This window comes from Ctenocephalides felis, unplaced genomic scaffold (assembly GCF_003426905.1).
Source record: "Ctenocephalides felis isolate EL2017-DRISC unplaced genomic scaffold, ASM342690v1 CF-g0.4_SCAFFOLD_01170, whole genome shotgun sequence".
NCBI classification, from domain to species: domain Eukaryota; kingdom Metazoa; phylum Arthropoda; class Insecta; order Siphonaptera; family Pulicidae; genus Ctenocephalides; species Ctenocephalides felis.
The window spans coordinates 69,032,822-69,056,483 of NW_020537324.1; the positions used below are offsets into that span (position 1 = coordinate 69,032,822).

The 23,662-nt window shown below is 27.3% G+C and overlaps 2 protein-coding genes across 2 annotated transcripts; both read right to left on the bottom strand.

Moving 5' to 3' along the window:
* Positions 1 to 449: 449 nt before the first annotated feature.
* LOC113367591 (probable G-protein coupled receptor Mth-like 11) lies at positions 450 to 4,486 on the bottom strand. Its single transcript, XM_026609185.1, has 8 exons — positions 4,317 to 4,486; positions 3,450 to 3,682; positions 3,205 to 3,386; positions 2,871 to 3,059; positions 1,528 to 1,600; positions 1,274 to 1,458; positions 842 to 962; positions 450 to 717 (listed from the first exon to the last, which is right to left on the bottom strand). Exons 1-8 carry the CDS (start codon positions 4,449 to 4,451, stop codon positions 450 to 452), a joined length of 1,386 nt encoding a protein of 461 aa, XP_026464970.1. The 5' UTR covers positions 4,452 to 4,486.
* Positions 4,487 to 9,391: 4,905 nt separating this feature from the next.
* LOC113367995 (probable G-protein coupled receptor Mth-like 11) lies at positions 9,392 to 13,136 on the bottom strand. The gene is made up of 7 exons (XM_026609556.1): positions 12,944 to 13,136; positions 12,699 to 12,880; positions 12,367 to 12,555; positions 10,692 to 10,764; positions 10,408 to 10,616; positions 9,940 to 10,060; positions 9,392 to 9,722 (listed from the first exon to the last, which is right to left on the bottom strand). Exons 1-7 carry the CDS (start codon positions 13,054 to 13,056, stop codon positions 9,449 to 9,451), a joined length of 1,161 nt encoding a protein of 386 aa, XP_026465341.1. The 5' UTR covers positions 13,057 to 13,136; the 3' UTR covers positions 9,392 to 9,448.
* Between the last annotated feature and the right edge of the window lie 10,526 nt (positions 13,137 to 23,662).

A 23,662-nucleotide genomic window follows, 5' to 3' on the forward strand; every position in this document is an offset into this window, starting at 1 on the left:
TAGCAATACTTTTTCTCATATTTTTTTGCATGAAAATGTTCCTTCAATGCTCAAAGTTATTAACTTTTTTAATAATCACTTATGCCGTGTTCATCTAAAATTGCACTTTGCTAATTGTATTTTATCACGTTATAGGGTTTTGTTATATTTATATATATATATATATTATATATATATATCAATTACAATTACAGTATTTTTATAAGTTCCTAATATGAATAATAAATAAACCACTAAATACCTTGCATTCAAATGAAACTACAATTAACAAACATACGTTAATTTATTGACACTTTTCAATAAATACATAAAAACAAATGAGCATCAAAACTGTTTATTATTACTTTTTTACAAGTCCAAACAATTAAAAAAACAATTTGTATTATTATAAACGGTACTGAATATCCAAATGAGATGCAAAACTCTTTGCAATAATATTTACTTCAAAACTACCAGTTATAAACTTTCTGTTTTCGGTCCAATAAATTCATTCCAAAGCCTTTTCTTTCAGCAGATGTTTCTTTGTTATCTTCCTCCACATAATTCAAATTTTTATGACAGACGAAAAGTAAAGATATAATAATGCCCTGGGATGCATTAAAAATATCAAAACCTGTCAACAATTCTGTTGGGATATATTCAGGGAATGCCCAAGTCAAAATTTCTGTAAGCCAACTCAGGCCCATCATCAGAAATAGTACGAAGGATTTGCGAAACCTGTAATAAGAAATAATTTTCAAAAAAATGAAACAGTATTGGTGAAATACTATTAGTCATAGAAAAATACTTAGAGGAGTTAATTTTTAAACCAAAAGATAAAACAAAAGTAATTTTAGCTTACAAGGTTTTAAATTGAGGTCCGCTCTGTCTCAAGAATTTAAAAGTCCACGTAATCGTTGCCAAATTTACCATCAATGATACACCCACTGGTAAATAGTAATTGTAAAATGGTGAAGAATTTTCTGAAAAAATGTGCATGATATATCTATATATAAATTAAGACTTCTTTATTACTTGATTTTATGATAGAGAGGAAATTATTAAAATTATTTACTAGAGAGGAAATTAATAAAATAAAATTTGGACCATACATCAACCTGCAGTAGTCCAAAAATGTTTAAAAAATTCAAGTATATTTATCACTTTCTCGTCATGGAGATGTGTAAAAATTTGGTGTATTATCAAGAATATTCGCGACAGTGGCTTTTTGCTATATAAATTGTTTTTTTAAATATTAGGTTCTAACTAAGTTAAATAGTTAATTATCTCTTACTTTCGAAGGTGCATGAGGTGTGTCCTAGGGTCGATCTATAATAGGTAGATGGTATAATTGGTGGAAATTTACAAATAGATGTAACACATCCTATGAAAAATGTAGAACCCCAAACTCCGAAATTATAATATCTTAATCTTCGTTGGTCGTCCTCCTTGCTTTTTTCATTATTTTCTGTAGTAATACTAAAAAAATCGTTTGAAATGTAAAATTAATTCAACAATATAGTATAGTACATAAATTGGTGATTTTACCTTTTATAAGTTTCTATGCACATCACAGTCAACCAGAAAAAATAGGCGAGAAATGATAGTTCTATCACATACCCTAATGAAAATTAACTTTATATTAAATATAATAAATATCAATATGAACATAACTTATTAAAATGCAAAATATTTTTTTAACATCCCGAAGGAGAAGTTTATGTTTTCATCAAAAAATCCGATTCGCTAATTTTATGTTTTCTCGACGTTTCAAGCCATTCTGAATGGAACGAGACCAAATTTGGAAAAAGTATGTGTGTGTGTGAACAGATTTTTTGCCGTAAATCGGCGTTTTCTCAAAAACAGCTGGACCAATTTCAAAAATTTAAAAGCCATTCGATGAATTTTGAAGAGGGCTATCGTTTGTCAGTTTTGTGCGACGATCGGCCAAGCAGTTTCTTTATAAATAGCAGAAAAGTGAAAAAATGTTTGTCCACGTTTTAGCCCCCAATTCTGAATCAATTTAAAAAAATTAAAAACTGTTCGAAAGATATTAGTTGGAAATGATACTGATTTGTTTTAGGTAAAAATCTACCAAGCCGTTTTCTTGTAATTAACCGTTAAAAAAAAAATTAAGCCGATTTTTGTGGAACCTTTTTTGGCGATATATATCATGGTCTTCTAGAACTTACTGAAATATTACGACCTCACGACAAGTAGTTTAATTTTGAAAATTCATCAAAGTTTGAGAAAATGAGTAGATTTTTTGACGTTCGTTAAAATTAAAATTAGACGATTTACTTGGTATAACGATATAGGACTTGGTTACCAACTAGCTTTTATAATATACTTGACAAAGTCTGTAATATAAAATCTCTATAATAGGGTCAGTATATTTTTACTGATATATACCAATAAAAATGGTAATAATTACTGTTATCATAGGATTATCTAGTGGTGCATAGCATAGTGCCTTAAGGCAAATAGCACATCCATTTTTTGTAAGGTGTGCCAAAATGTTCAGAAACCTTTGAAACGTAAAGATATATGAAAATAAATATTTTTGATTTTTTTGCGATGACTATAACTTACTGTTATTTGATCTCTTGTAGGCCAGGCTGCATAAATAAAGTTTAGTAAAAAAAATTGCTCGCGAAATAGAATATTGAACGATAAACAAAATCACAAAAAGCAAATTCTTTAACTGAAGTAGCATAGAATTTTTTGCCATACACGTTTCAAATATTGATTAGAAATATATTCATAATTTACAGTATTCAAAGAGTTAAATAGCTTATAAATCCTCGTTTTAATAAGTTTGTGTCTGGTGTTAAAGTTGAAGGCATTATAAAGCATATAGCACGTTTTTAGTATTAATATTTGACTTTTACCAGCTAATATGCACATCCAATCTGGTATTTCTCGTCCTCCAGCCAATTGAACGGCTGCTAATACTGAAAAAGCGACTATTAAACAGGACACATGATATCGCAAAGCCAAACCGTGGACTGTTCTGAGATTTTTAACAAATGTATAAACTACAAGTGTCACGATTAGGAAAACCACTGAAATCAGTTCAACTGAAAATAGAAATGAAAATTTAATATACGCCTTTACAGGAAAACAGTATTACTAGCAACGGTAATAAGAATTAAATTTCTTAGACAGTATTCTTATCGTTATCGAATGCTGTCATATGTTACAGTTATTGATTAGAAATTTTACCTGCTGCATATATGTACAAAATTCTTTGGGTGTCAAAACATACTAACACTCTTAAAGTATCATTATCAGTTTCCATACAGTACTGTTTTGAATCGTACAGATCGTATCTGCCAGCATTGTTTTTAATATAGAGATTTCCATCTAGAGAAACGACGAATACATCCTTTGATTCTAACATGTACCTAAATTTAACAAATATTGAACATAAAAAAGGCTTTATAATTTTATAACCTAATACTTCTTACCCGCCATCCATGCAAGGATCTCCATAAATAATGTTTTTCGGTTCAAATACATCATCAGTTTCTAACAAAACATTATTGCACATAATTGAAGTTTTCATTTTAAATTTCTTCATGCTGTTTTGAGAATCCTGACAAGAATAATTTAAATAAATTTGGCTCCGAGGACAGCATTTCGGGAAGAAACTCTTGTAATCTTTTGGAATGTCGACTCCAATTTTGTTATTGGATGTTTTCTATGGAGGATATAATTATATTCATAAAGCCATTATATTAAAATTGTTTTCAAGTGATCTCTATTATATATTGAAAAGCAATTTATTAGTCTATTGATTAATAATTAAGTAGTGACTTGTGATTATAATTCCAAAAATTATAGGAACATAATTTTTTAAAAAATTTTTATAGAACAACACATACATGATTTGAGGTCTCATTTAAAATTCACAAAATTATTACAGTTTAACTAAATTAGTTTTATTTAACGAAGCTTAATTTGTTTTGCTAAACTTCATAACAAAAATATTTAACATTGAAATATTGAAGCAACAGTTTTAATTTATAAATTGTAAGTTTTTAATATTTATTATGTTACTATAATAAATTTAAATTATATATAAATATGTATATATAATAATCTGCATTTTTTTTCCTTTTCAGGTGAGATATTGCACCTGCTCTTCTATTACCTGTGATTTTTGTTATTCATTTGGTAAGATTTATTTTATGTATTAAATATATATATATATACATATATATATATATAAATATATATATATATAAATATATATATAGATATATATATATATATATATATTCATAATGTGTGTTTCATTTATTTTTAATTTCTATATCTTCAATATTACTTACATCATGGTCGATCTTCTTACAAACAATCTTATCCTCATAAAATGTAATATTCCAATTTCTCCAATCTACTTTACTACCCCTGGCTAAAACCACTACTATTGTCAAGATTATTAACAAAGTCTTCAAAAAATGCATTTTTAAACTGCGCTATTTAATTTATCACTTGGAACACTAATTATAATATTAGTAATTATTTTTTTAATTCTGTCCTATTTCTTTAGCTATCAGTAATACATAAATACTCCTATTAGCTAAATTGACAATATTTGAGAGCGATATAATGATTAATGAGTATTCACATATTGTTAAATAATTTTTTACAACATTAATTTGGGTTTTTAGATAAAATTTATTTTCAAAATTATCACTTATCAACGATGCAGTTCGATAATAATTACTTATTTATTTAGCCAATATAAATGCCTGTTTATGAATGAATCATTGATAAAGCATTTTATCCAATCTTTGTTTTGATAAGTAAAATTATTATGAAAAACACGTAATAATTTCTATTAATATCGCTAAAAATAGGAGATGAATTAAATATTTATAATTTGTCAAAAAAATTAAATATTTTTTTAATACGAATGAATAAATTTTAGAATAAGCGAAATTGTTAATATAAATGAAAAAACCATTATTTTTTAATTTGTTTTTGGCACTCTAAAAATTATTGACAATCCGGAAATTTTGTTTACTGAACAGTAAATAATAAGTTTATTGAAACTATTAATAAATTAATTTTTAAGAAAGATGCTCTGTTATTAGTCACCTATATTGCAATCACTGTCAATTTATTGATATTGCTTATGAACATAAATATCTGATAAAAGTTATCATTTGATTTGCGAATCTAAATAATTGATAAGTTATATATATATATATATATCTTATATATAAAATTCTTCTGTAACAATGTAAGTTTCATTAATCCTCCTAAACTATAATTCGGATTTTCATAAATCTTTCTGAAGTTTGTTCGGGAAATTTTCTATAATGTCTGGATTCATAGAAATATCGCTAGATTGTTGAAATAAATGGAAAAAATTACAAAAAACCGCTTATCATTGTTTGACCTTTAAAATATTTAAGACATGGTTTGACATTAAAAACAAATGACAACTGTCATTTGCCAAACATTTCTATTCAGTTATAGGCTAAGGCAATAATGAAATATGATAAATTCATGATTATAAATAAGGAAAATATAATGTATACATTATTATTGCCGAAAAGCAGCTGAGATGTGCCAAAAATTAAATTAATATAAGATGCAAATAATATAACATGCGTCTGGCAGTCTGCGCATGCGTCTGACGCGCACGGCGAATCATTTTGCGCACTTTGCGAAAAGATTCGCCGTACGAATTCGTGCAAACAAGACGAGCCATAAGTGATTGCGCTCAAAAATATTCAATTTGCAGTCGTTTTGCCTTACTATACTAAATCACCACCATGTCACAATACAAAAAATAATTACTTATTCAAAAAATTATTTAGAAGTTTCGTTGTGTCAAAAATTCATATGGCTGACATTTTGTACGGAATATTTACTCAATGGAGCGCTTTGGGTCTCAACTTTTTTTTTACTGTTTTCCAATTCGTTTGGAATTGGGTTCATCTTACTCTCAAGTTCAAAGGGGAAAAACAATTTAGACTCCTTTGCACTACCCGAGGGGATGCCATTTCTTTTCAGTGGTGTAATAACGTTGGGTGTGGATAAAAGAACTAATTATAAGAGAAAAATGTTTAATAATGTTTTTTAAAAAGCAAATACTTTTCAAGTTACTGGCTACTGAAAATTTGTTTCTTTTTTGCCTTTTTTTATTGTTTTTTGCTAATATCTTCAAAAATATACATTTTACCGAAAATCATGTAATGAACAAAATTATATCAATAAAAATCCTAATAAATCGCTATTTTAATTTTTTTTAATTTTTAAAGTGTTCTAGGAACAATATTAAGTAAATTATGAAAATGGGTTTTTATAGTTCTCATAATAAACTTCAAAAGAAGTACTTCTGCGTGTAAATTGAGTGAGCTATCATGCAATTAAAAGACACATACAATGTTTTTTTTTTCGTTTAAATCAAATAGTTTATGAGTGCCATTACCACCAAAATTAAAAATAATCGTTTTCCATCTAGAATTAACTTGGTTCAAGAGAGATCTTGATGGATTCTAGAAAATACCATAACATTAGTACAGACGATTTTCAAAAAACTCATGATTTCATAAAAAAATCCATTTAATAAAACAACCAATTTCTCACTATAATATCTCTGAAAGAATACGTATAAAAGTATATATATGAAAATTCAAGGTATTTTTCAGACTAATTATTGGTTTTTATTATTTTTTTGTTACACAGATATTGATAGAATTCTAATTGTTTAAAGAGTGCGCGGCTGTCCAACCGGAGTGTCTTTCAAGCCCTTTAACCCTTCGCCGTTTCAAAATTAGAGAAGTTACGGTAAAATTTATGATAAAGAAAGTTGTAGCTCATTTAATCACCTTTAAAATAGTATATTACAAGTTATGATAAAATCAAAATTAAAAGAGTCATAATCCAATTAATGCGGGGGTTGGTGACGAATTTGAAAATTGTTTTCACTTCTGAACTTTAGATTAAGATTATCTGGGCATACGCTTTTTTTCTCTTCATTTACTGCAATAATTTTGTTGATAGTAGGTTGAATAGAGCACATGTGAACAAATTTGACAAATTAATTCACTTCAAATATGAACGTAAGTAATAATGTATATTGAATTATTAGTGTGAAAAATGCAATTTAGATATTAAAATACTAAAAGCCAGTTAAAATATGGTACGAAATTATAAAAATTGCAGGCAACATTATTGAAGCAATTATTTTGGGTAGAAAAATCCAAGGTGATATTGTACCTTGACCGCGCATGCTATATATGAAAAATATATTTTAATATTTGTTAAAGGGATAATTAAAGTGTTAACTGTGGGAATTGAGAATAATCATTTTATTTGAAACAGTACTACATTTAACATCACTCATATATTGGTGTAAATAGTAACTCGAAAAATAATAATGATTATTTTTAACTGAACGGTATAAATATTAGTATAGGATATTAAAAAAACGTAGAGGTGAGTACAGGTCAACGTCTGTCGGGTCATCTAGTATATATATATATATATATATATATATATAGTAATGATAAAATTTTGATTAATATTTTTTATTTTCAAGTATCATACAATATTGTATCCTGTATTAATTTGTTTAACACCAGATCCAACTAACACCAGATCGCTTCTGCTACTGACTTTTTCTGAATAAAATTCTGTCACACACAATTAAGTTCATAAACTATACTATTAATATTTAATAAAAATAAACTTCAATGGTCTTACATATATATTGTGTATACTACACTTTCCACCAATAACTTTCCATCAATTGACAATTGGCAACATAAAAATACATAATAATAATGAAAAAAAATAATGAAAATGAAAATTTTTGCATATTTTTAAGTTGTGAGACCTTCTGTACATTTTGGAAGACCTTAGGAAAAATGTATGAGTGTGTGTGTGTGTGTTTGCAGTATATAATTTGTATGGACACAATTTTTTTAACCACGATTTTGGGAGAACTCAATAAAGGGATTGATGACATTTTTGTTAAGGCAGGCCCAGCAGTTTCGGAATTGCAGGAAAAAGGTTAAAAAATTGACATTTGCTGATCTGAAATATTCATAAACAATGATACCCAAATGACGGTTGAGCAGGTAGACAGGTAAACTGGTAGACAGGTAGATAAGTCGGAAAACAGACAGGTAGATAAGTAGAAAAAATGACAAGTTGACAGGTTGACAGATAGTTAGATGGAAAGGTAGAAAAGTTGAAAGATAAAAATGTAGTAAACTAGACAGGTTGGCCAATAGACAGTTAGACAGGTAAATAGGACAGGTAAACTGGTAGACAGGTAGATAAGTCGGAAAACAGACAGGTAGATAAGTAGAAAAAATGACAAGTTGACAGGTCGACGGATAGATAGGTAGAAAAGTAGAAAGATAGAAAAGTAGAAAGATAGAAAAGTAGAAGAGTAGACAGGTCAAATAATAGACAGTTAGACTGGTAAATAGATAGACAAGTTAAGAGGTTGACAGACAGGTAGAAAAATAAAAAGATAGATAAGTAGAACAGTCGATAGGTTGGCTAATTGACAGCTAGACAGGTAAATAGGTAGACAAGTTGACAGATACAAAAATAAAAAGATACAATAATAGAAGAATAGATTAGTCGTAAAAATAGATAGATTGATCGACTAATAGTCAGTTAGACAGATAGATAGGTAGAAAAGTAGAAGAGTAGACAGGTTGACTAATAGGAAGTTAGACATGTAAATTGGTAGATATATTGACAGGTAAACTGGTGGACGGGTATACAGGTAGATCACATAAAAATCAAATATTTATTGATTAAATCGATTTTTTGCATATCGAGCAAAATTTGCCTCAAAGCAAAATGCCACTTACACGTAGTTATTTTCCTGGTTTTCGAGTTTCTATTATGACTTGCAATACCACAAGTAGGTTATTTAAAGTTTTAGTATGATGTATTATATCCTCAAATTTTACATAAATTTGTCAAATATTTTTTTTATTATTATTTTATAAATGTTTGTTTTTCAATTTGATGCTTATGATGATTTTATAAAAATCTATATAAAAGTTTTATGGATATAAAAACATTTCATTTTATTCCGAATTTTGTTTCTTATAGAACAACGTGTTTAATTTTGTGGATTTTTTTTCCTGGTGTAAATTTGATAATTTGTGAAATGATAATACACAGCATAAATAGTTAACTTATTTATTATTTTCTACATAATAACATTTTGCTATTTGGCTACAAATAAACATTCAAAAATTTATTGTTTCTAAACATATAACAAATTGCTTATAAAATATACATGAAGATAACAAATGAGTATCAAAAATAAATAAATATGTATTAATTTAGCATGGTTGCATGTTACTTATTTTGTATAGAATTAAAATGAAAGTATTGGTGTCATAATTCCATTTTTTGTATTATTGTAAAAATTTCTGAATTTCACAAATAAATTCAAAATTAGTTCTTTCTTCTTCTATTTTCGGCCCAGCAATTTCATTTCAGTCCCTTTTGGTTCAGCAGATCTTTGTCTTCGGAAAGTGTCTCTCCTCGTCACGATTTCTTTTTTTACATAATTCAAATTTTTGTGACAGACGAAAAGTAAAAATATAATGATCCCTTGAGATGCATTGAAAATATCAAAACCTGTCAACAATTCTGTTGGAATATATTCGGGGAATGCCCAAGTCAGAATTTCTGAAAACCAATTCAGACCCATCATCAGAAATAGCAGGAAGGATTTGCGAAACCTGTGATAAGAAATAATAATTGAGTAGAGAAAAAAATATTTTTGATATGAGTGACTTTTCATAATACTAAACAAAAATAAGTACAATTGTTACTTTAAAATAAATACATAGTTAAATACAGACATCAATTTTCTGGACGAATGTTACAGTTTATTATTTTTATAAAATTTATTATTATATATAATAAAATATAAATCAAATTTAACTTTTAACTTACAAGGTTTTAAACTGAGGTTGTGTTTGTCTCTGGATTTTAAACGTCCACAAAAACGTTACAAAATTCACAATCAATGACACACCCATTGGTAGATAGAAGTAGTAAAAGGATGATGAATTTTCTGAAAAAAAAACAAACATAATTAGCATCATTTAAATAACGTCAACCAACAAAATTTTACTTCTTTATGACGAGTATATACGTCAATTACGGGTAACTTTTTAAATTGATTTCCAAGCATAAGAAAAAAAATCATAGAAAACATCAATAGTGGAAAGCTGGATATACAGAAATTTGCATTATATAAAGTCAGAAGTGGACAAATTTTTATTTTAAAAAATGTTGCAATTTACTTACATGTGCTCAATTTAATAATTTTTACACCTTCGGTTTCTTTGAATAATTTGTCGAATTGATATATAAAAAATATTTTTATAATTTCTTTACTAATAGTTAATTATCTCTTACTTTCAAACCAGCACGAGGTCCTTCCTATAGTTGGCCTATAATAGGTAGATGGTATTATTGGTGCAAATTGGCAAATAGATGTTACACATCCTATGACGAGTGTCAGACCCCAAACTCCACAATGATAATACCTTAATCTTCTTTTGTCGTTAATTTTTCCATTAATCTCTCTATTTCCATTAATTTGCGTATTAATATTTGCTGTAATACTGAAACAACAGTCCGAAACATAAAACTAATTCGAAAATAACAAAATAGGATAAGTAGATAGATTAGTTTTTTACCTTTTATAAGTTTCTATGCACATCACTGTCAACCAGAAAAAATAGGCGAGGAATGAAATTTCTATCACGTAACCTAAATAAAAATTATATTAGTTTTATAATAAATATTATTATTACTGCATAAAAATTATTGCAATTCACAATTTTTTTTCATGAAGAGCTAATAAATAAAAAAATATTATAATAATATACACTACGTTTTTAGCAGACTTTCGAGTGATCTGAAATTTTCAACGCTGTGTTTGCCTTCAAGTATTTTTTTAATTATTCTAAAAAGACATATAAGATAAATAGAATATATCAACATATTATTACTTTAATTCTATTCAAACGATATTGTTAAAAATTATTTCTGACCAAGGATAATAGTTATTGTTTTTTTTTTTGAGTAGTTATTGCTGATAGCAAAATAGCTTATAAAATTTTATGTAATTTTGATTTCTGTTTTTTAATCAATAAAAAAAAATTATTGCTGATTTGGGCTAGTTGTTGATTTAAGCTAGTCATTGCTGATTTAGGTTATTTGTTGCTTGTTTAAATTAATTATTATTTATTATTTTATTAAATTAATTATTAATAATTTAGTATAACGTGAACTCAGTATTGTTACTATAAAATAAAAGTTAATAATAATAATTTATTAAGAAAGACTAGAAACAAAATAAATTAAACCTATAAAGGCCATAAAATAGATAAAAATCAAATATATTTTTGAAAAACATTAAACATAATTAATCTAAAACTTTCAATTGAAAATAATAAAGATATAATTAAAATAATTAATTTAACTTCATAAGAAATAGTTTGAGCTACAGAACGTAAACCTCCAATTAATGAATAATTTGAATAATAAACTCTTATAGATAAACAACAAATAAAAAATAAAACTCCTAAATTAAATCTAAACCCCCATATAAATTTAATATTAATAATCAAACTTTTGAAGAAATTATTAATCTTAAAATCGGACATAAATAATAAATAAAATAATTCAATAAATTTAAAACAATTTGTTCTTTCTTAATTTGTTAATAATTTCTAATTTAAATGTACTGATTGATAAAAACACTGTTGCAAATGAATAGCCGTTCTTCATTCCAGAATTATAAAAATATTTACACTCTAATATGTGAAAATTATATATAAGGAACAGATAATTGCTTTAATTTAATCCTGGTCAATTGTTTTTTTTTTTCTTGAACTAAAATGAATAATGCATAAAAAAATATCAATGAAATCGAACAGAAAATAATATCAGTTGGACAGGAAATAATTTCAATCAATAACTAATCACTCTAAATTTTCTGTTAATTTTTTTGTACAAATTATTTGAGAAAACAGTTTTATAAAATCTCAAAATCGGGTAAAACCGTTTTCTGGGGAAAATACCACTTGGACACCGGTTTTCTAATATATCGGTTTTTGTATAAAGGTTGGTGTTTAAAATATTCTACTAATCGTAAATTAATTGAATTAAGTAAAAATTAAAAATTACACTTCTAAGTAAAAAATTACCATATTGTAGTAATTCAACTATAAGTGATCAATCAAGAAGCGAAAATTCGCACGCTGGGTGTCGTTTATGGACGACACTCGTATACTATGTCGGACGTCGGAGAGCGTATGTCGCCTATAGGTGACGCTTATATGGAAAGGATTAAAGTTTACTTTTTACCTGCTGTAATGCACATCCAATCCGGTATTTCTCGTCCTCCAGCCAATTGAACGGCTGCCAATACTGAAAAAGCGACTATTAAACAGGACACATGACATCGCAAAGCCAAACCGTGGACTGTTCTTAGTTTTTTAACAAATGTATAAACTACAAATGTCACGATGAGAAAAGCCACTGAAATCAGTTCAACTGAAAATAGGAATAAAAACTTATTAAACACCTTTACAGAAAAAAAGTATTACTAGCAACAATAATAAGAATTAAATTTCTTAGGCAGTATTCTTATCGTTATCGGATGTTGTCAAATGTTAGTTATTTATTAGAAAATTTACCGGCTGCATATATGTACAAAAGTTTTTCGGTACCAAAGCACACTAAGACTTCTAAAGTATCATCAACAGTTTCCATACAGTACTGTTTTGAATTATACACATCGTATCTGCCAGCATTGTTTTTTATATACAAATTTCCGTCTAGAGAAATGGCGAATACATCCTCAGGTTCTAGCATGTATCTAAAATTAACAAATATGGAACATAAATCAGGCTTTATAATTTAAAAACCAAATACTTCTTACTTCTCTTCCGAGCAAGGATCTCCATAAACAATGTTTTGCGGTTCAAATGTGTCATCAACTCCTAACAAAACATTATTGCACATAATTGAAACGTTAAATTTAAATTTTTCCATGCTTGTTTTGGAATCCTGGCAAGTATTATTTAAATAAATTTGGCCACGAGGGCAACATTTTGGGAAGAAACTCGTGTAATCTTCAGGAATGTCGATGCCAAATCCAATACTAGATACTTTCTATAGAGAAAATGAAATCAATTATAAAACAAACAATCCTCCCTTTAAATTGGTTCTTAAATTGATTTAACGTTGGTTCTTAAATAATTCTTAAATTCTAACTTTATGTTATCAGTAGAGAAATTCGAATAATTCAAAATTGTTCCTTTTTTTCATAGAACAACTCATACTTCGTCCTAAATCCAAAAACCTTATATTATAGAAAATTATAGAGGTAATTTTCATCATGTTTGAGAATTTAAAGTTTTTTGAAGGTATTGTCTATAGTTATAATAATTTTTTTAATGTAATATTTACAGTATATAATATATATTGTAATTTTATTGCAATGAAATATATGACAATGAGTACGAATACTTACGAAAATTTAATGAACTTAAAAAACTTATTACTATTGAAATGTTCATATATGATTTTCGATATGTTATCAAAAAAATCTAAATACGCTATATATTTTTATTAAATTAAATCATTAATGATATTACGTTATGCAAATCAATAATTTTATTAATAATATTATAATAAAATATTTTTACTCACAGTTACATCATATTCCAAATTCTCACAATCGATTTGTTTCAAAACATCATCTTCATAAAATGTTATATTCCATTTACTCAAATCTTCACTACTATAACTTTGTACAAACACCAATATTGTCAAAAATATTAAAAAAGTCTTTGGAAATTGCATTTTCAAGGTACCTTATTTCTTAATTTATCACTTGAAATATTTGTCACATTTTTACGTAGACATATTTACTTCTGGTGTTATATTTTACCACCTGAAAAATTAAATATATATGTATATATATATATATATATATATATATATATATATATATATGAGTATATATACATAACCTATTAAATATATTTTCTAAATCTTATCTTTACCAAGAAAGTGAGTCTAAAGCCGGCCACAGACGTAACTGTATGCATGTGCAACTGAATGAATGCGCAACCAGGCGTATTTTCACAGCGCCCACAGACGGTTCAAGTTTATGTTCAAGTACTTGCGCAAGCATATCACAAATGTCAAATAATAAATGTCAAAACATAACCTAAAAATATATCTTTTTTATTAATTTATATATTTACAGCATCAGAAGAGAATTCAAAGTGTTCATAGGGCTAATTTCATAACTTTTAATTGTCGATAACTTCATAAACTTGTATTATAAATTCGCTACAATGTAAAATAAAAATATGGACATGTGCTGCCACACGCGGCCAACGAATGAACTTGCCGACTTGAACGATTGCGCAATTAAAATAATCAAAAAGTGCTCATGCCAACTCGCTTGCACCAGTCTGTCAAGTTGCCATAATAACCAAACTTTATCATTTTTGATCCTGAGAAAAATGATACATTACAAAAATGCATATATCTTAACTTATTTTGTACAAAAATAGAAAATACATATATAACACTATAATTAATAAATTCTATTAAAAACCCATAATAAATGTTAATTAAATATTAGTAGCTAATTAGAAGACGCGTCTAAAATTTAATATTTGGAACACGTTTTTTAATCCAATTATACGATTATCAATATAATTTGTTGAATTATTTTTATATAGATGGTTTAAATTATTTGTAGACGATAGCAATGTACATATGAAAAATTTATAAAAAAAAATTGTTTGAACAAAATACTTCCTAAATCTGACCAAAATCCATCCATAATAAATAAATATTAAGAAATAAAACTAAATAAATATTGAAATAAAACTAAATAAATCATGTTTCTAATTATAATTTGAGTCGATTTCCGTACGTTTCGAATTCCAATTTGATTCTTCTTCTTTTGTATAACTACAAAAAATGGTGTTCATTTTAAGAATTATAAAGTTTTTGTAGAAATTTTTAGAAGCAGATTTCAAAATTTTTAGAATTAAAATTTTGGACAGTATTTTCAGAAATAAATTACAAAATTTTTGGGAATCTCTTATGTAGTTGATATAAGTCTGCATATTTACTCACAAATCTATTAGGTGTACAACTTTGCTTCCGCCGTTTCCGATATGTGGCTGTACCGGCTGAGGCTGGTTGAACTACATAGATGATAATGCCTTTAAAGTGAGTGTGGACAATGTCTAACGAATTGTCATCTCCGTTTCAGTGACAGTTGTTCTTGTTTTCGTATTATTCACGCTCGAAAATGTCCGTTTTTGCCCCAATTCTCGCCGTTTGCGGGAAGTTTTACTTTTCTGTTACAATTCGAAAAAAAATGCAGCTAAGCGCATCGAATGCTCTCAGAAACTTACTGTGATGCTGCTCTGAGTAAAAGAACGTGTCGGGATTGGTTTCAACGTTTTAAAAATGGTGATTTCGATGCCGAAGACAAACATGGTGGTGGAACCGAAAAAACCTAAAAAGATGAACAATTAGCTCTTAAAACCGGGTGAAACCATCACAGGAGATCGCTATCGAACGCAACTGATGCGCCTTAGTCGCGAGCTAAAAGAAAAGCGACCACAGTATCAAGAGCGACATGACCAAGTCATCCTCCAACACGACAATGCTCGGTCTCACGTCGCAAAAGTGGTCAAAAAGTACCTGGAAACGCTGAAATGGGAAGTTTTGCCCTACCCGCTGTATTCCCCAGATGTCGCCCCTTCTGACTTCCACCTATTCCGTTCGATGGCACACGGCCTGGCAGATCAACATCTTCAATCTTTCGAAGAATAGGAAAAATGGATTGCTTCATGGATAGCGCCAAAAGAGGACTTCTTTTTTCGAGCCGGGATCCGAAAATTGCCGGAAAGATAGGAGAAAGTTGTCGCTAGCGACGGACAATACTTTGAATAATACATCTGTAAGCACTTTTTCGCAATAAAGCTTTTAATTTTGAAAAAAACGGCGGATGCAAAGTTGTACACCTAATATAACTCGATGTGATTTTAAATATACATTTTAATGAATGTACAATTTTTAATTAGTGTCTAATTTAGAAACAAATTTTGTTTTAAGTTCTTTAAGAAAGGAACATCTCATAATCAATCTTAGAACGATATCATATGAAAAATACATAAATAACTTTTTGGAGAAAAATTAAGCTTTTTTGTAAACCAACAATTTTTTTTTCCTTTTGGTTCAATAATTTCCAAAAAAAATGAAAAGTTTTTCAGATGTTTAATATTGACGTTTTGAACATTTCGAAATCATCAACTGTTATCTATCAAAAAGCAAATTTAACATATTATATAAAACAATATTTATAGAAAATTTATTGAAAAAAAATTAAAAAGCTTAAAGGAATAGAATATGCGCCAAATTGTTTGAAATTGAAAAACTCATTAATCTATTTCATTAATCTTTGTCAACAAATTTAGTTTTTCAACTTTCTCATCTAATTTTCCATCCATATCGTTCTAAATAAAAAATTTGTCTGACAGAAGAACTCATGATGGATCGTATCTAGTTTCGAAACGTCGATATTATACATCTAAAAAAACTTACTATTTTTAATTTTTGGTGATTTATTGTTATATAATATTCTTTATTTTATTACTCCCCATAGAGTTATTGTAATCGTCCAAAAACCGAAATTGAAAATTTTTGCATATCTTTACGTTTTGAAGGTTTCTTAACATTTTGGCATACCTTAGAAAAAATCTAAAAAACGTACCAGCGTTACTTACTAGTGTTTGACGAATATACTCGTCATGGACATTGATTGAGACAACAAAAAGATTTAAGACACAGTTAACTGGTTATAATTGATCACTATTTATTATACAAATTTCTTTAAATATTTAAATATTTCATAAACACAAATAAATTACATTCAAGTGCGATATCGTTAATTTAGACGGCAAAATCGGCTCACTTTAAATCTGCTTGTGCAACTCTATAAATTACTGATGGTTGGAAAATTTCGAGTAACTAATTAAATAAATAGTAAATAATTAATAATATTTAAAGCAATAACAAATTAATTTTTTCACAAATATATAACTCCACTATTATTTAACACCTGTATTGCAATAACCCACTATCAATTCTATTTGAGCACGTATAGGTACACCGGTTTCCTCCGAACATCGATAACTGATAAAACTTATCATTTTGATTTGAAAATCGAGATAAACAAGCCAATAGTGTTTTTCGTACACATTCCATGGCTTTGCTTTGACATGTTATATGAAAATTCGCAGTTCTGATTACTATGAAGTCACACTTTTATTATGAAATACCGTAGGCGCGGGTATTGAAAGAGAAATGTTTTTTAGATAGAACGTTATCTCATTCTATGTCGATGAAATTCGAATAGATCCGGTTTGAAAAAAACTAAACGTCATGGTAATGGAGAGGAATAATCACTTGTAAAAAATGTGATGGACATGTTGGTAAAATATCCGTTCATCCGAGCGCTACCTGGTCCATCAACCTATAATTGACGTGTGTTCCAGGTTTGAATCAATTCGTGGGTAACATAACATCGTTCTATTTACATTGTGGTTATATTCGTACCTCATAATATTTTAGTTTACAATATTGTATATTTTTAAAATTATATTTCATAAGAGGTTGTGTTAAATGTAACATTTTTTCACGTTTGTCATTTAAATAGAGACTGAGAGTATTTTGTTTAATGAAGTAAACATTTTTTAGTTAATGATTAAGCAAGAGTTAACCGAATTATAAAAATTTTCTATATAGACAGAAAATGTTGTAGATAGTATGATAATGTTTGAAAAAAAATTATGAATAATCTGAAAATGTTCTGAAAAATCTGAAAATGTTCTGAAAAATCTGAAAATGTTCTAAATAGTTTCAACATATTCTAAATAAAGCGAAAACGTTCTAGACAGTACGGAAATACTCTAGAATACTCTAATCTGAAAATATTTTGAATAATATTAAAATCTTCTATGTGTACTCTTAAAATGTTCTAGATTGTTTTAAAATGTTCTGGATAGCCTAAACATTTTCTGGAAAGTCTACAAATGATCTATATAGTCTGAAAAGATTTTAGATGGTCTAAAAATATTCTGCACAGTCTGAAAATGTAGAGAACAGTGTTAAAATATTCTAGTTACTCATACAATATTTTTGATAGTCTGTCGATAGATGTCGATGTTGAAGATAATCTGAAAATGTTTTAGGTAGTCTGAAATTTTTTTTGGAAAGTCTGCAATTATTCTGAATGCTCTAAAAATATTAATCTGATGATGATTTGGATAGTTTGAAAATGTTCTAGAAAATCTTAAAATGTTGTAAATGGTCCTAAAAAGTAGTAGACGGCCTGAAAATGTTCTGAAAAGTTTGAAATTGTTCTGAAGATTTTAGATATTCTGAAAATGTTTTACATGATGTAGAAATGTTGTAGGTGGTATAAAAATGTTCTGGATAGTCTAAAATTGATTTTCTATGGTTTGAAAAAAATTAATCTAGAAATGTACTGGAAGTCTAGAAGTTTTCTGAAAAGTTTGCAAATATTCTAGAAGGTCTCAAAATATCCTGGGTAGTCTTAAAATGTTCCAGATTGTTTTAAATATTCTGAATTGTCCGAAAGTTTACTTAGATAGTTTGATAATGTTCAAAATAGCCTTAGAGTACCTAGAATAGCCAAAATATTCTAAGTACTCTGAAAATTATTTAGGTCTAAAAATAAATCATTTTGGCCTGAAAATATTCTGGATAGTTTAAACATTTTCTGGAAAGTCTGCGAATATTATATGTCTAGATAGTTTTCAAATATTCTGGGTAGATTTAAAATGTTCCAGATTTTTTTTAAATGTTTTGGATATTACGAAAGTGTTTTAGATAGTCTGAAAATGTTTTGTATGGTCTAAAAATATTCTAAATAGTTTTGAAATATAATATCCTAAAAATATTCTGAAAAATCTGAGAATGTTCTAAATAGTCTTAAACAGATGTAGTTTCTCTCAAATTGTTCTGGATACTACGAAAATGTTCTAGATAAACTCTGAAAAGGTTGAGATAATTTAAAAATAATAATATTCTGAATAATAATAATAATAATATTCTGAATATTATGAAAATATTCTAGTTTCAAAATGTTCTAGATACGACAAAAATGTTCTGCATACTACGAGTATAAAAATGTTTTGTATAGTCTGAAAATGTTCTAAATAGTGTGAAAATGTTCTAGATAGTGAAAAAATTCTGAATTTTATGAAAATATTCTAGTCTCAAAATGTTCTAGATACAACTAAAAATCCGACGCCACTGTCTGCATACTATGAGTATGAAAATGTTCTGGATGGTCTGAAAATGTTCTAGATAGTGTGAAAATTTTATAAAAATATTCTAATCTCAAAATGTTCTAGATACAACTGAAAATGATCTAGATGACTATGAATATGAAAATGTTCTATATAGTCTGAAATTGTTCTAGATTGTCTGAAAATATACTAAGTATTATGAAAATAATTTTAATCTCAAAATGTTCTAGATATGACTAAATATGCTCTGGGTACTACAAATATGAAAATGTTCTGGATGGTCTGAAAATGTTCTAGATAGTCTGAAAATGTTTTAAATAGTGTGAAAACATTCTGAATACTATGAAAATATTCTGGTCTCAAAACCTTATAAAACGACTAAAATGTTCTGGATACTACGAATATGAAAATGTTCTGGATGGTGTAAAAATATTACAGTACAAGTTGACCAAAAATGCATTTTCACTTTCCACTCTTTTTTTAAGCACTCTAATTTTTAATTATATTCTCTTTTTTTCATATTTATCAATTCTGTATGAAAAGATTGTTTCTATTTTGATTGACAAAACTAAATAATTATCGGTAAAAAAATATTGTACATTTTATCAATGTAATAAAGAAAATTATGTAAAAATGAACGTCTTGAAATAAAAAACTTACCATGGCATCGGATAAACGGTTTAATATAATTAATTGATTTTTTAACTTACAATTTTGCAACTTAGATTATTTCCCTATCACAACGTATTTACAATTACAATTTTCAACAGAGAATTAAAAATGCATCTTTAAATAAAATGATTTTTGAAGACTAAGTGAAAATTAATTTTTATAGTTTTTTTTTACAAATTTCACATATCATTCACACTTGTCTTTTAATTCATAAAACACTTCATAACTTCTCATCTGTGACATAAATATGCATAAAAATAGAAGTTTAAAAATAATCGAAAAATATTTGAGAATATCACTTATATATTAGATAGCGTACTGAAAATACTTTTACACTTTAACATTGAAGTACCTATATAAATAAACTTTAAACACATATTATGTGCATTTGCTCTATCTAATTGAAATGTATCACAAATATTAAAATTAGATCAGAAAGAGGTCAGATACAATTCATTATTAATATGACTATTTATAAGATTGATTCACCACAGTTATCTCTTGGAATATTATAATTTAAGAATTGGATTGTAAAATGACACTGTTTAAAAAGTAGACGCCGTTGAATTGAATATGAAATAAAATATTGCTGATCATTCAATAAACAAATTAAAACAAGTATGGCAATGGTAACAATGATGCAAATCATATCAAGTTACATATTGGAATTGAATGAAAAATATTTAGAACAAATCAAATAACAGTTATCGATGAGCTAAGATTTCAAAATGTTGTACGAAATTTAATTCACAGAGTAATACTTACAACTTTGCTAAATATTTCTTTTGATACATTTGAAACTAAAACTAGTGGTGTATGGCATCGTGCCTTAAGGCAAATTGCTGGAACTGCCCGTACCGTAACGAAATGTTCGAAAAATATTAAATGTTTCCGAATAGATTATTATAAACATTGTAACATTGTCTAATATTTATAAGAATTATATAAACTGAATTGCAAAGTTGAACTTATTTGTTTAAAGTATATTAGAACTTTAGTCAGAATTATCTGAATTATTTTCGATATACAAAAAAAACATTTATAAAAAAAATTGAAACAAAAAAAAATTATTCAAAATTAATTATTTTGTTAAAACAAGCAAAAGTTCTTTGAATCATTAAAATCGGACGCTTAGTTCTCTCAAAAACTGTTATTTTTTGCACATTTAGCTCTGTATCTTCGAAATGGCTGGGCTTGCCGTTGCCAAAAACTAATAATCACTTCTCGCAATCATTACTAATAGAATGTTTTTTAGATAATTCAAATCGAATGCTCCGTTCTCTCAAAAACTCTATTTTTATTTTTTGCACTCTTTGCTCCATATCTCCGGAACAGCTACATCTGCCTTTGCCAAAAACTAATCAACACATTTCCCTATGAATAGAAATCAAATGTTTTTCGAACCATTTAAATCGGTTGATCCGTGCGCCCGAAAACGTGGACGAAAAATTGTATCCATACATGCATACACATACATCCATTTTCACTAATGAAAAAGGTAAGGTATGCTAAAATGTTCAGAAATTTCTAAAACGTGAACATATGCAAAAAAATTCAGTTTCAATTTGTGGACTTACCATACGGGAAGTTAAAAATTAAGTAAGGCTCACAACTTTGCTATATAATTCTATTAATAAATAAAATTGCGGCCTTTTTTCTGATTAAACTTCAATTAAAAACAATTTAAAACTTCAGTCTTCATTTAAAATATTCATCAATATCATATATAATATTATCAATATCAATACAAATTTTGCAACTTATTTTAATATAATGTAGTCGTTTAAAAAAATTTAATTGTGCTTAATTTTTATTATTAAAATATTTTATTTTATTGAAATTGTTTCATGTTGATTGGTAACCAATTATATAATTATAATTACATAAATGAAAAACTATAATTCAAAGATTATAATATCATTATTTATTATTTAACAGAACCATGAAAATAAAATTATATCATATAATCAGATATATTATTATATATATTCAAATTAGATTAATTTTTTCGAAAGTTTTATTTTTTATTTTTTATTAATTTACTTATGTTAATTTTAAATAGATTATTTAAAATTCTAAAGCTTGCTTTTTGAAACAAAATTATATATTTTTTCGAAATATGAATAGGTTTGCTTATTTACATTTTATGTAAACCTATATAAATGTCTCGTCCAATTTATAAGCTATTTTAAATTCTGTCTATATAAAACGACTAATAAAAATTACATTATTTATAATAATCTATTTGAAAATATTATATCTAGTATTGTATTTAGTAAATTTCATCTAGTTTCTTCTAAGCTAATTATAAAAAAAGTGTGCGGAACAAAGCATTCGAGATATTTGACAAAATGTAGAAAAATGTCCAGAACTTTAATAATTTAACAAATTATTTTTTTTATGCTTGTTATTAATTTTTTTTAAATTATTTTTACTTTTAATTATTTTAGCAAGTTGCTTTAAGACACGATGCCATGCACCACAAGTTATATTCTATTTTTAGAAGTTTTTGGTCTTCCCAATTCTTTTGCGTCCTTCGGTCTCTGACCACTTCTACGAGGTTGTTCTACATCTCGTAGCCATTCTCGGCAATTGGCTAGGGCTTTTTCTCGCTCCCAAATCGGTAAAGGGTTTTGGTCAAGCCAATGAGGGCCCTCGCTTCGACAATTGTACGACGGCCCAGTTACTCGAAAATTTTCACAAGATCCTAACATCCGCCACATATTTGATAGGTCGTCTCGGGGATCTTCCTGCTGAAGAAAAAAATAATCATAATAATAAAAAAATACGTTTAAAAATGAGTCAAAAATTATGGAAATTTTCTATGAAAATTTTTTTTTGGTAAATGCTATGTTATAACCACATCTGTTATAACGAGAAGAATCCTTCTCAATTTTCGCTAAAACTTGGCATAGTGATAAATTTGGTACATGGATATTTTAGAGCAGTCAGTTTGAGAACTAAATAAATTATATTGCCAAGTTTCATCAATATCCAAGATTTTGCAACAAAAGGGTTCTCCTCGTAAGCTACTTTAGGTAGGACATTTTTCATGTTGATGAATTACTGTGTGGAAATGCGATTATTTGTAATTATAATTTTAATCTTTATAAATATTATATTAACATTAACAATTCAGTAACGAAAACAAAACTACTACGTTGTCGCCTTCTAGGTTACGTAACCGGTAACATCTGTTACTTTATATTAGCGTTTTGTGATTTACTGAATTATTACCATTACTATTTTCTTCGGCTGTTCCTTTCCAAGCTTGCCCAGATCAATTTCAAGACTTTTCAACAACTCCTGAATTTCTTCATTTCGCTCCTCGCTAGTTTTTTTCTTAAAACTAACATCAACATCTTCAGGAAATTCTTCCAATAACATGTTTTCTCCGATCCCTAATTCTTCTCTGGATTTGGCCATTGTTTTTTTGAAATCATCAGAAAATTTATTAACAGTCTCTTTGTCGACTTGTATTTTGTGCTCACCCTGTAAAAAATAACTACATATAATAATTGATTATAGAAGTGATTCTGATTTCAACTAGTTGTTGCAAAGTCTAGAATTGATTTAGAATACAATGTTCAAAAATTGCTGATATTTTCAAAATG

Bases quoted from the DNA above. Each gene is read 5' to 3' on its own strand.
- LOC113367591 (XM_026609185.1), bottom strand. From the start codon at position 4,451: ATGCATTTTTTGAAGACTTTGTTAATAATCTTGACAATAGTAGTGGTT. The intron at 3,683-4,316 runs GTAAGTAATATT...TATCCTCCATAG, and splicing joins GTAAGAAGATCGACCATGAT to AAAACATCCAATAACAAAAT. The intron at 3,060-3,204 runs GTAAAATTTCTA...TTCTATTTTCAG, and splicing joins TTTGTACATATATGCAGCAG to TTGAACTGATTTCAGTGGTT.
- LOC113367995 (XM_026609556.1), bottom strand. From the start codon at position 13,056: ATGGAAAAATTTAAATTTAACGTTTCAATTATGTGCAATAATGTTTTG. The intron at 12,556-12,698 runs GTAAATTTTCTA...TCCTATTTTCAG, and splicing joins TTTGTACATATATGCAGCCG to TTGAACTGATTTCAGTGGCT. The intron at 10,765-12,366 runs GTAAAAAGTAAA...ATTTTTATTTAG, and splicing joins TTGGATGTGCATTACAGCAG to GTTACGTGATAGAAATTTCA.